The sequence below is a fragment of the Pezoporus wallicus genome, unplaced genomic scaffold (assembly GCF_028554395.1).
Source record: "Pezoporus wallicus isolate ANWC-B61680 ecotype Strahan unplaced genomic scaffold, APGP_CSIRO_Pwel_v1 contig_3181, whole genome shotgun sequence".
NCBI lineage: Eukaryota > Metazoa > Chordata > Aves > Psittaciformes > Psittacidae > Pezoporus > Pezoporus wallicus.
The window spans coordinates 544660-557923 of record NW_026641700.1 but is presented as its reverse complement, the minus strand read 5'-3'; the positions used below and the strand labels follow the sequence as shown (position 1 = coordinate 557923).

Sequence of the window (13264 nt, the reverse complement as noted above, 5' to 3'; positions counted from 1 at the left end):
TTTGGGAAACCACTCCTGAGCTGCAAGAGGCCAAGCTGCTGGGTGACCCTACACATTGGCAAGTGGCAGCTGAAGATACCAGCAGTCCTTTTCACGGGCAGCAGCCCAGATGATGCCTGGTAGAAGCACAGACTTGACCATGCTATGCATACTAGGGATGACCAATGAGACTGTGTAATCCCTGCCCAGGCTGCTGAAAGAGCCCCAGAGACCCTTACACCACCCGCAGTCTGACTGCACCCATGTCTTCTGTTTTTCCTCTAAGGCAGACAAAAGATGGATAACCTATTTTGAAGCTTTTTTTGATCATACCAAAACTTTAATCAGTCATTTGAGATCAGCATCAGCACTGCAAACAAATACCAAGTACACACAGCATTTGCTGCTTGCATTTTCCCCTTCAGGCAGGTGTAACACCTTTATAACATGATATATTGGTCCCAAAGGGGGCTCAATAATCCCTGAACAATGGAGTACATTTGCTTGAGAAAAATAAGTTTAAGCAGCCCAATGAGACACAGATCTTCCAGGATAACTAGTGGAGGGATGCCAAGCCGCTTATAAAAAAAAAAAAGAACACAAAAAAAAAAACTTTCTTTTTGAAATCCTGAGATTTGCCAATGGATAAGATCATATTTATTAGGCTTTGTAGCTTACATAAGGCAAGACATGACAAACGACAGAAACTTCCAAGCTTTGGAGCCAAAAGCTCTTCTGAATGATCTAGATTTAACCAACTACTTTGTAGAGTTATTGTTACTTTGCTGACAAAAGACCCTGGCCACTAAGCACCACTTTCTTCATCATATTTATGGCACTGAAAAATCTCTGATACAGTGATGTTCTCTTTAAAGACACCCCTATTTGCTGACACTTGACAAGGTTTTTAATTTCAAACAAAACAAAAAACCCACAAGATCACATATACTCAAGAAACAGTAAGAAAGATGGACATCCATAAATTTGAACCAAGTCAAAGCCACCTTTCATTACAATTAGACTAGCCCTGACAATAATCTCCACTGATATGCCACAAAGCAACAACCATTTGCCTTTTAAATCCATTATTCCTTCATTGCACATGTAAAAAACCCATTATGTTAAAATAAGGTAACTTGTGTGCACAGATGGGAGGGAAAAAAAGGGGGAAAATGGCTCCAATTTACCCATCTCTTGATGACTATCCTTGAGCTATCAATGCTCTACAAACTACCTCTAACAACGTCTATGGTTTGTGAAGCCTGAAGAGGTAGCTTCTGTAAGCTTCTGTAAGCATTAGGACCAACTATCCTATCTGACTGTGGGGAGAGGAGGAGTCAGAGAAATACAAAGACACATATTTCAAAACATCTATTTTTTTCTGTCTTGAACATGTAACAAATGCTTATGGAAATACAAATGGTCTTTAAAAAAGCAGGCTGCTTAAAATATTCAAGGGCAGGGAAATTAAGGCACATGAAATCTAAGCCGTTTAATAGGCAGTAATAGCTGAATCAGTATGCAACAAGTAATAGCTGAATCAGTATGCAACAAGATCTCCCAATGCATTAAAAAGTGACAATTCTTGGCTGTATAAGTGACAGGTTAAAAGATGTCTTAATCAAGAAAGAAAAATTATTTGTTGAACTTCTCCAAATGTCAAATTAAGCTTCTTCACCAAACGCTCATTAACTGCCAAGAAAATTCTTATTAAGTTTAAAGCACAATGAAGGTACTCACACATAATGGCTTTATTTTACTCAAACTTTATTTGTTGCAAACCGATGCTTCCCTTCCTCTGATGAAGTGATATTAGCAAAGATCCTTGTATCTTTTTTATCAGATCTTAAGACACAGGAGAGATCCTATCCCTCTGTTCTGACCACAATACTAACCTGAGTGTCACACTACCACAGCCTGTTTTACCACGCTTCATATTACACCTGTGTGAGAAGGCAATACAGCAACAGCTTACCATGAAATAAATGTTTGCTGACTCATCTCCCCAGTCTGCTGGCAGATGCAGTGCATAATGCCCCAAATATACCATACACACACCAAGCATGCAGCAGTTCATAAGTTAAAAAGCAACATATTGCATAAACGCTGGTTGTTTCCCTCCTCTTGTGGTTTCTAGCTCTGACTCTGTTTATTGTACTTGATGAGCTAGTAACTTGCTTGAGACTCTCACAATACTCAGGCTTTAAGCCCCACAAGGGAACAACTCACCCTTTTTTTTTTTTTTCCTCCAAACACAGAATTCTCCAGGCTTTCTCCATGCCAAAACAACCTTGGAGAAATGCCTTGATGACAAATGACAGAAGGATATACACAGCCAAGAACCATTTCTGCAGCTAGGAGTGGGAATCTAGAACCTGATCCCCTCAATAATGGAATTTTATCTTTTGCGTTAATGGAAGCATAGCCTAAAAAATCTTACTCATCCCTGCACAGTCACTAAGGTTGCCCTTGTGGGTAGTGGTGATAACGTGAGAGAAATTAGGCTCAATTACCAACAAGCAAGATGAACCTTACAAATGCTCAACTAGTGTCGCCTTGAAGAATGCTCCCACTGCATTCATCACAGCAGCCACTGCAAAGGTAATGCTACGCACATCCAAGTTTCCACTTCAACTGTGTCCACTTTGCCAGCTGCTCCAGCTGTGCAAAGCAAACACAGTGGTACAGCTACAAGAGGCAGGTGCCTTTAGTCTTTGTCTCCTAGATGTTTTCTCATATAACCTTAAATGGTAGGAGCACATAAAAAGCAATCCTGAAAGGAGACTGCCCTCAAGGAAAGCCTTAGTGACTGCAGGGATGAGTAGGAAGATTTTTTAGGCTATGGTTTCACTAACACAAAAGCTAAAATCCCATTAATGAGGGGGCCAATTTCTGGATTCCTACTTCTAGCTGTAGAAATGGTTCTCGACTGTGTATATGCTGCATATTTGCTAAGCTTCTCCAGAAGCCTCATTATTGTATTAGCCACAGGTCTGCATTCCCAACTGTTATAAAGATACGGGCAACTTCTTATTTTTCATTACATAACAATGCAAGAGTCTCCTGTCAATGTAAGCAAACAAGTTAACTTGATAACACATTTATAAAAGGGGATTATCTTCTCCCTCCTTGAGACCTTTTGCACCAAAGCAAATCACTGTATCATCATGCCTTACACTGGTGCCTGGGAAAAACAAATAAACGAAATAAAAGGCACCACTTTTTAAAGATCATTTATTTCAACAAAAATACCATGCTGCAATGCTTCTATAATAATTGTTGCAAACACTATACCCTATTAAACTGTTATGGCAATGTAATGCTGCATCATGGTTTGGACTGGAAAGGACCTTAAAGCTCATCTAGTTCCAACCCCTGCCACGGGCAGGGACACCTTCTACCAGACCAGGTTGCTCCAAGCCCCATTCAGCCTGGGCTGGTCACCTTAACAAAAGGTTAGGGAGAGAGATTCAACAGGCAGCCCTTCTGTTCATCTCCACACACTACTGGGCTAGTTTCTGAACCAGGGGAAAGCCTCCTCGAAGGCAGCATTACCCCTCCCGCACCTCGGCTGCAAGCCGACCCTGCCTCTCCCCTGTGCCCGAAGTCCCTCTGCTCTCCACCCCGGGAGTAGCCACGGCGGGGAGGCTCCCGGAGCCCCCTCACGCCGGCGGCCGGCAGAGGAAGGGGTGAAGAGCCCCGAGCGGGGCAGGCAGCGACGGGCTACCCTCTGCCCGCCTCCCCCGAGCCCTCCGCCTAGCCCCGCAGAAGTCGGGAAAGAGGAAGGAGAAGGGGGCTGTGGCCCCGCCGACGTTTACCCTCCATCTCGCCTTCGCGGTGGGAGCTGGGTGCGGAGCGGAGGCACCTTCCGGCGTGGCACTTGCCGCTCCCTCGCCGTCCGCGGCCGAGCCAAAACCGCAGCTTTCGCCCCGCACTCCCGCAGCCGCTCGGCTGGTGCCTCCGGGCTGCCTATTAATACCCGCGGCGCAGCTGGCCGCCTCCTGCGGCGGGGGGAGCCCTGGGGACGGCCGGGCGGGGAGCCGTCCCGCAGGACTGCTGCCAGGCGTGAGGGGAGCGGCGGCGTCGGGCTGCGGTAAACGCGGAGAGGCGTTTTAATGCCCGGGAGCTGCCCTTATCCTGAAGTCGGGAGGCTCGTTGCTGTCGCTGCTTGTGGCAGTTTGTTCCGTTGCCTCCGGTGCTTTATAACCCGGCTGCCAGACCCGGCAAGCTGCCCACCGCGCAGCAGCGCCTGGCCCAGCACCGCCGGCGGCCAAGGGCTATTTTAAGGCTTTCCTAGTGAGTTGTGGCTGACATCCTTACTCCGGTTTATTCGGGCCACCAGCTCCATTCAACGCGCCACAGGCCTTCTTCCTGCGCATTCCTTTATGTGCTTTATATGGAAAAGACGAGCTTTATTTGCTTGTCATTGCTACCTCTTTGAAAAAACGTTTTCTTTTTGACGAAAGGTATTAGTGCTTTTGTTACATGAAGCCTCCAAAACTTAACTGCCAAAATCCCCAGATGCTTATATCTTAAGTTAAAATTCAGGCCTGGTTAGTCTGGCAGTGATTTTTGGAAGCTGGTGAAATATTCAGGTATGATTTAAATATTTATTCACAATGGTAACAATCAGGCATTGGAATAATCTCCCCAGGAAAGTGGTGGATTCCCCAACACTGGGTGTTTCTGGGACATATAATGTAGATCATGCTTTGCCAAGACAAGTTGTACCAGGTGATCTTTGTGGTCCCTTCCAACCTGGTATTCTATGATTTATTCACATGTAGTGTCTGAATTCTCCTTGTTTGTGAGGATGCAAGTGTAGCGCTCTTTAACCTTCAGCTACAGATTCTGCTATATCATTAATAACTTCTACAACTTGCAGAAGGTAATTTTGTGGCCCAATAGATATCCTCATTATGATAGATAAAAGTGATAGATATCGCTAAATTAAAAGTCTGTAGTTGCCTGGGAACAAGTGATCATGGCCTGATTGCATTCATCACGGGTAAATGAAGGACAGCAGAAATCAAAATTACCTAGCTGCTTCAAAGAGCTAATTTCCACAAACTAATAAAAAACAAACAAACAAAAAAAAAAAACCAAACAAGAACAGCAAGGGAACTGACAGGGCAAAGCATGTTTAGTAAGAACTCCAAAAAAGAGGCTTTCTTAAAGACAACAATATTAAATGTCCAAAAGACTATGATTTTGCAGTCACAGAAGGCAGTAACTTTCACATAAAGGCTCAAAGGTGGCAGTTAAAAATAAAATGGAAAACAAAGAGAAATTACACAAATTAGAGTTGCTAAAAATTGCAAGTTACAGTATCAAAAATTGCTAGGAGAAATCAATACGCAAAAAAAAAAAATCTGTGGTTGTAAGAGCTGAAGACAAGTGTGACAGTTTAAGTGCATTAGGAATAAAAGAAAACCCAGTGGTGATATGATTCTGGCCCATCAGTAAATGTAATTGGTAAGTGGGTTTGTGCTGATATGGAAAATGTAAATACGTTCACGAAGTATTTCTGTGCTACAAAAGAAACAAGTGGATGGATCTCAAGGGGGTTATGAAGAACTGCTAGAGAATGCTAGTAATTAAGAAAGATAGGAATCATGGCCATTCTTCTATAAGCAAATGTAAATAACTTTTACTCCCAGTTCCAGAATGGATACTTGGGCTCTTTCACCTGTTTTAACTAAAAGTTTGGAATACTTGTCAAATTCCAAAGGGGTGCTAATGTTATACCAGTAGTCAAAAAAGGGCAATTGCAATGACAGAAAAATACAGGCCAACATCAGAACCCCAAATAATAATAGGAATAACAGATTTAAGTTTAAAAGATTTCAAAGAAATTAATAGAAATAACTCCAGTGTTTTTAATGAAGACTGGGTCTGATGAAACTTCTCTAAATTCATTCTTTAATGAGATTGTTCATTTGGTTAAATGCATATTGATCATTTAGACTTTTAAGACAGTCTGAAAGAAATGTAGTATCCCATGATGTCTTTACAGGAGATGCTAAATCAAATAAGACTTGCCTAAATGACTAATGACAAAAAGTATCTTGACAGGAAGGAACCTTCATTAAATGCGTGTGTTTTTGTGAAAGGGGGTCAGATCTGAAAATGACACAAAAAGGAGAGAAATGGTGAATGCAGTAAAGACTAAGCAACCACGTGAAATAGTCTGAATTGAGCGGCAATCTCAGTCTTGTTAAACAAAATACATCTACTATAACTAAATCCCTGTAACAAGCTTGAAAGATTGTAGATGCTGTGTACTGAGAAGGAGGTGGTACTGACTGAAAAAAGATCTAGAAGCTGCAGTCACCTGCTCATCATAAATGTTCACTCTGACACTGGTAACAGGAAGGATTAACCTGCATCGGGGAGTAGGAAGTAGGGGAGATGATAGTTTTATCTCTGGATATATCACTGGTGAGACCAATGTATACCGTGTTCTTGTCCACGTTTTGAAAAAAATGTTGAAAAATTGGAGAGGAGGCAGATTAAGAGCAGAAAACGTGATTTGAGAATTGAAGAAAAATGCTGCTAAGTGAGACTTAAAGATCTCAATCTGTTTATCCTATCAAAAAGATTGACTTGATTACAACATATAAGTACCTCTAAGCAGAAAAAAGAAACCTGGATTCTGAAGGGCTCTTTAATCTAGCAGAAAATGGCGTAACAAGATGCTGTAGTAGAAACTGAAATCAGACATATTCAAGTGAAGCACACATTTTTTCTTCTTAAGGTGACAATACATCGCTGGAACAAGCTGACAAAGGCACCATTTTCTAATGGGTTTATGTACCCCAGCTAGGGCAAGATATCATTCTGGAAGACACGTTTCAGCCAAATGCAGGTTACAGCCCTCAGTTGCTTGTACATGTGTGAAATTTAATGACATAGAAGGAGATCAGACTACATAACTAAATGGCCCTTTGTGGTCTTACTTCATTATTTCTTGTTATACTAAGTAAATATAAGAAGGGGTGGCTAGTGGTGAGCATCTGCTCAAGATGACATTCTTTGTCAACTGACTGCAATGAGTGTCTGTGAAAAACATGACTACCCTAAGTGTGTAGATTTTTAAATAATCACAGTACATGAGACATTCTTGGCAAAAAAATTATGAAATATCAAAAGACAACATTAGCCACCTATTTTCATTTGTCAATGCACTAAGCTGACAAGATTTTAATTCACCTGGGTCACAAAGGAACCCAGAAGACCTTAAGGAGAAGCTGAATGAAAAGGCAGAAGCATGAATCCATTAAAAACACTGACCATCAGACTTGGGTAATGTGATAATTAAACTGCAAGCTTTGAAATGCTGGCAGACAAACCAGACAACTAATTCTATATGCAATATTGCACTAGTAAATATACATCAGTTTTAAATATTCATGTATTTCTTGCCCAGCTTGTGCATAGATGAATCAAGTTACCTTACCTGAAGCTATGATCCCTCATAATGAGCTGTGGTATGCAGGGAAGACTAAAAGGTTTGACACTGACAAGTAATATCTACCTCTCTGAAAGTAGCCAGGACCACAAAACTGAATTGTGTTGCACATAAACTATTGAGAACTGCATTTAAACGTTAATGAACTAAGAGTCTTCTTAATTGTTCTATTTACCACTATGTGAATTTGCATCTTCTCTCTTCTGCTTACGAAGTTGATATGGCAGTGTTCATCTCCATGTCCTTTCTGTTCTTATCATCTCTCCCCCTCTCTAAAGTTTATTACACGAAGGCACAACCTTTTCAACAAATAAAGAGCATCCTCTAAACTGTGCAGAAAACCAAAAGCCATAAACAAATAGAACAGTAGAATAACAATACATTCCTTACAGAAGGAAGAAAGAATACAGTTGGAGAGGGAGGATTCATTTTGGAGTTAGCATGTAAATATTTTTCCACTACACTACCCCAAAATTCAAAACAAGGGTGCTTTCCAAGCAAGAAAACAATTTTATCCAAAAGACTCACAGATTTTTGAACTACCTAAGTTTGGTTTGCAAACCCAAACACCTTGCAAATGGTTCTGTCTTCCAGAAATTATTTAGAAAAATTCCAGACCTTCTAGATGGTCTTAAGGATGGAAGCCTTCAAAATTACCATATGTTCTGCAAATACAAGATGGTGCATAAAGTAAGGTCTCAGCTCTTCCCCTGTCTTTTCCCCAGGAAAAGTTGTGGGCTCCATTTGTAGAATTAAAAAGAATTCCCAACTCCATATGGAGTAAACAAAAGCTGCAAGATCCCTGCACTTATGAAAATCAGATTTTGGGGCACTTCAATTAATAATTGAAGTGTCATAGCTACTTCTATTGGTATCAACATCACCTGTGGAACTCAAACATTAATAGTCTGGTGCATGTAACTGAGACAGGAAAGAAAAAGCATTAGGAGGTTGAAGGGCATTCATTACCTTTTTGATGCCTAGAGGAATAGCATTGCCGTGCTACTGAAGGCCAACCAAAGGTGAAGACTGATCATTCTATACAGTAAAGAGAAGTAGTTAGGCTCTCAAGTTGCAGCATCTGATGCCTTCAAAGTAACACTATTACAATTAGCTGGCTGGCAAAACATGTTGTTCAGGACTTCAAGGCTCAAAACATCAAAACATCAGTTGGTGAGGCTTGCACCCTAAAAGCATTAGCAAAGACAACAAGCACAGCCAAAGGAATACTGAATTTAAAAGCAAAATACGGCTACAGGACAATTCCTGGAGATTACATTCTGCATATCAGAGGTGATCAAATGCCATTCCCTTGAAACACACATAGGCCACATCTTCTTTCAGACAGCACATCTCCAGATGCCTGAAGGTCACACATACTATGAAGAGTCTAGGTGGAGGAAAACACTGGGAGCAGTTCAAAACCAGCGAAAGTCTGCATCCTTTGGAGGCAAGGCAAGGACCTGTCAAATACCAGAGCTTACTGCTGTCCCTGCCAAGAGCTAGATGAGCAGGAGACAACAGCAGCCTGAAAGAGTCACGGACACTGAAAGGACATCCCACCTCTCCATTGGGCTGGACATTCAACTCAGGCCTGTGGCAACCACAAGTTGCTAGCTTTAATCCCACTTGCTTCTGAAGCAGAAAATCATTCAAACTGCTTGCAAGTCTTTTGTGATTTTATAGACCCAGCTTAGTGCCCATGTTGGTTATTTAAGTCTATTAAATTACATTATATTTTCATGAATTAAAAAGTAGGGTAGTCCAAATAGGACTATTTATAACCCTTGAACATGCAACCCTTCAAGACTGACTTTTGTTGATTCAAGTCAGTAATAATAATTACAGATCTAACTGTTATTATTCCCATGTTTAATAAAAGAAGACTTGCAACATACTTTAATAAAGGGTAGACTGTCTGAGGTGGCTGATATCAAAATTGTAATACTCTTTTTTAAATAACTGATGCATCTTGTACATTATCCTTTAATCAATGTTGGCAAACCAGGTCATGTTATATCCTTCTAATGCTCATTTTGGTGGGAGGTGAAAGAATTTTAAACCTCATAGGAGGAGGAATCTTGCAGGATTTAGGAAACAGCATACTGTTTCACCCATTATGTTTTAAGCAGATCGTTTCTTGAGGTAGATATGTGCTTTAGGAAAGATCCTCGTGATAAAAATAATGCTTAATGAATCTCATTACTCAGGTTTATGAAGTCGCTTGCCCATTCTGTAATTCAGAGGGATTAAATCACTCCTGCAAATTAAAAATGGACAATCAGAACAGGGCTTCTGTTTGCTGTTTGCATCAGGCAGACAAAAGAGGGAGCAGGAGCAACAAGGAAATCACATTCAAGAATTTTAATAAATAAATGAGGATATTTCAAATCTCAGACTTTAATTTTATCTCAAGATCTTGTTGATTCCAAAGTAAAGGACTATCTAATCTTTATTCTTATGGTTTATAACATTACCAAAATCTTTTGATAGCCATATAATTCCTATTTGCCTGTTTCATTGTGCTTTAGACAGAGAAGCCTAGGGGAAAACAGCTAATAGAAGCAAGGTGTTTTCATCCTTATTATGTGTCTGTACGTGATGATTTTTAATAAACAAAAAGATATTGAAAGTGCATGTAGCTTTTTTTTTCCTCCTCAGTGTTTTTCAATTTTTCATTTGTTTTTTGAAATGGAGGAATCTTTATATTCTTAGCATAGAAAGGGGTTCACAGGGAGGGATAGTGAAAAATTAGAGAATCAGATACTGCTCTACTGTGGTCACTGCAGCTAGTGTGGGCACGTATGAGCAATCTTTAAACTACCAAGCTTGGATGTTGCTAAAGAAGTAGCAAAAGTAACACAATGCTCATCAAGGCAAGCTACAGACTCTTCATCAAGGCTGGGGATTTGGCATGTGGCTCAAACACTGCTGAAGTCAGAGTCCTGTCATTCACATGGCTATGATTGTATGTGCTGGCAGAACAGATCAAAGATCAGTCCTTGGTTTATCTTGGAAGTTAGAAGATAAAATACATGCATGAAGATTACGAAAGTTGAAGAAGCAATTAGTATAAAGCCTGGGCTTCGCTCATCAGCCAGCTGCATCAAATAGGTATTTTTCTAAATCTTTTGTAGAAACTTTTGAACCAGGCTTCACTAGATATTCCTGAGACAATAAACACTGAAGAGCATTAACAGCAGAGGTGACAAAGCAGAGAAAGGGTGAGCTCTCCACTTTCATGGTTTGTAATGACAGGAATCTTAAGAAAAACCTATAAACCTGGTTTTCCTCAAAAATGTAGCTTTCATGGCTGTTTCCCACCTGAAAAAAAAACAAAAGAAAAAAAAATCTCCTATGATTTCGAAAAGAAAAAAAAATAGGAAATTTTTAGCAGACTAAGTATATGGCATCCTGAAATACCTTTTTAATGGTAACATGTTTCAAATAATGTAAATACTGGGTGTAGGTTAGAGAGATGGTTTCAGTTAGGTGGTTTATTACTTCTCTGTCTTCAAAAAGAAATGAAGCAGCAACAGGGAGAAGACTAACTTCTTCAGGACAGTGTTAGCTATATGAAACCAGAAGGCACTTCTGGTCTATGTCAGCTCTCTCATTCTAGCAGAGGCAGAAGTTAAGTATTTCAATGGCCCTTTTGTCTGTCTGTACACTGTTAGTTAAAAAGCACAGCTATGCCAAACACTGTTATTGTGATAACTGGAAGCAGTTTTAATACCTAGTTCCCCATGAAGAAAGTAAAGCAACCTGTTGCCTAATGGATACGCATTCAAATACAATTCAAGTCTGTCCTGATGCACCTGGGTTTTTGTACACCATCTCAGTAATGTCAGCAATTTTTCAGTATTTTCTTTTTTTTCAGTTTTATCTCCAGCAACTCTTTCCTAGTGAGAATAAAAGGTTAGTTTGTGGCAAAGCATTTTTCCTGAGATCAAAGGATATAAACAAGAAATATAAGCACCTCTCAGGACAAGAATTATGCTAAGCAGCTCACTCTTCTTAGCATTCCCAGCTCTTACATAACTTTAAAAGTCCCTTTTGTTAGATTGAAGAAAACAGCTTGCATACGGATAATAAAGTGTACAGAAAGGCCAAGTCAAAGCCAGTGTGTTGCTTAAAGTTACTCAGGAGTGTGCTAGGTAAGGATCTGAAATCCCATCTCCTGCATCCAGCACGGTGCCCTGCACATGGAGTGCATTTCACATTTGGAAGTTGAGAATGAGCCATTGTTTTAAATTTTTTACACAGCAAAAAGTGGAAGTCCCAGCCCCTAACTAGGATGAAAAAGGAGAAAAGCCTATCCTTGCTGCTGAAACAGTGTAATCCCTGTTTCTGTTTCTTAATGACTCAGAAGACCACTTCCTCCAAAGAAGACACCCATGAAAAGCACCAACTGTTTTTGTGGATAGAGCTGAGGCAAACCTAGGACAGAAGCTGAGGAAGAAGCTGATAGAACATGAGATGTGGCACTTAATGAGCTAGCACAACCTTTACTCTGGAATAGAGCTTTGATGTGGATACCTACAGATCTTTTGCAATATGATCAGTATATGCATAAAAAAATAAACTAGTTTCCACTGTAGAAATGGCTACGTGTAAACAGATGAGAGAATGGGACTGTGAACAAGAATGCTTTTTGACCATTTTCAGACACATTTTCACTTTGACAAAGACATTCACAACTGAATAGCTGGAGTCTGAGCACTGCTATTTCTTTTGCCATCAGACACTTAAGGAGCACTATCAGATATTAAGACAGTGTGAATTGGTCTCTTGAAAACAGCAATTCACACAGTATTTTTAAGATTTTTTTAAAGGAAGAATAGTAGAGAAAAGCTTTGTCAGCTGCAAACCAAAAGTTGCAATTTGAGGGAAATGGTTCAAATCCCTGGGTCTTTCAGTTATGTAGACTCATGAGCTGTGCTGGTAGACTTATGAGCCCTGCCACCGAGGCAGAAAGAAGGATTCATTCTTTCCAAGAATATTTTTATTTAATCATTCAGAAGTGATTTTCTCCTGAGACACCCTCCATTCAAACTTTCAAGGCATTCTTTGCCAAGACATCCTTTCTCTTGGGGTGTCTTTGGATTTCACAGGTAAAGAAATGCAGACTTGATTGCTCACTCAATCAGTTATAGTAGAGATGAGAACACTGCATAGTCCTCTGTACTTGGCAACACAGAAGAATACAAAGACTTACTCTACAGGCATATCAGAAAGCATGAAGCCAAATGAGTCACAAAATACAAGGCCTGTCAACAGTGCAATGGAAAGAAATCAAAACGAACTTCTACCTTATTTTAGAAAAGAGCTATAGGGAATATCTGACAAGTACATAAACCTAAAATGTATACATACTAATAAAAACTAAATAAAGAAAAAATACATCATTTTAACATGCTCTGTTAGTACCTACTTACATAAAACAATACAGAATGGTACATTTAGGGATAAGGATGCCATTAAATTATATACTTCACAACCAGCTGTGGTCCATTAAAACTACATTCCTTCCTGAATCATAACTGTCTTCAAACATTTAATGTCAACAGCAACATAAACCCAAAATATGTAATTTTACATCACCTGTATTGCATCCTGTACATAAGCAACCCATTTCTAAAGGTTTGTCTCAACACATTTTTAGAATCAGTGTAGCAGTTCAGCCACATTAAAACTAGCACAACCACTGAAACACATTCTTACCACTGGTATTTGGAAGTGTTAAATGAGTAGCTCAAATCAGCATATTGCCTTTTAAAATAGGGCTACTTATATGGATGTATATAATTCTTC

General features: G+C 40.0%; 1 protein-coding gene and 1 long non-coding RNA gene across 3 annotated transcripts in view; both read right to left on the bottom strand.

Annotated features, from left to right (window-relative positions):
* Window positions 1-3916, bottom strand: part of GADL1 (glutamate decarboxylase like 1) — an 83129-nt gene extending 79213 nt beyond the window's left edge. The window contains exon 1 of one of the 2 annotated variants that reach the window (XM_057424859.1): window positions 3798-3916. Coding sequence is in view for 1 of the 2 variants with exons in the window: in XM_057424860.1 (XP_057280843.1) it covers window positions 3798-3804 (7 nt within the window). In the remaining variant the exon portion in view is untranslated. The remainder of the gene's footprint in view (window positions 1-3797) is intronic. The other variant, XM_057424860.1, reaches the window with a different exon arrangement.
* Window positions 3917-11254: 7338 nt separating this feature from the next.
* LOC130607617 (uncharacterized) overlaps window positions 11255-13264 on the bottom strand; it is a 63945-nt gene continuing 61935 nt past the window's right edge. Inside the window, exon 4 of the long non-coding RNA XR_008974292.1 lies at window positions 11255-11352. This is a non-coding gene — a long non-coding RNA (uncharacterized LOC130607617). The remainder of the gene's footprint in view (window positions 11353-13264) is intronic.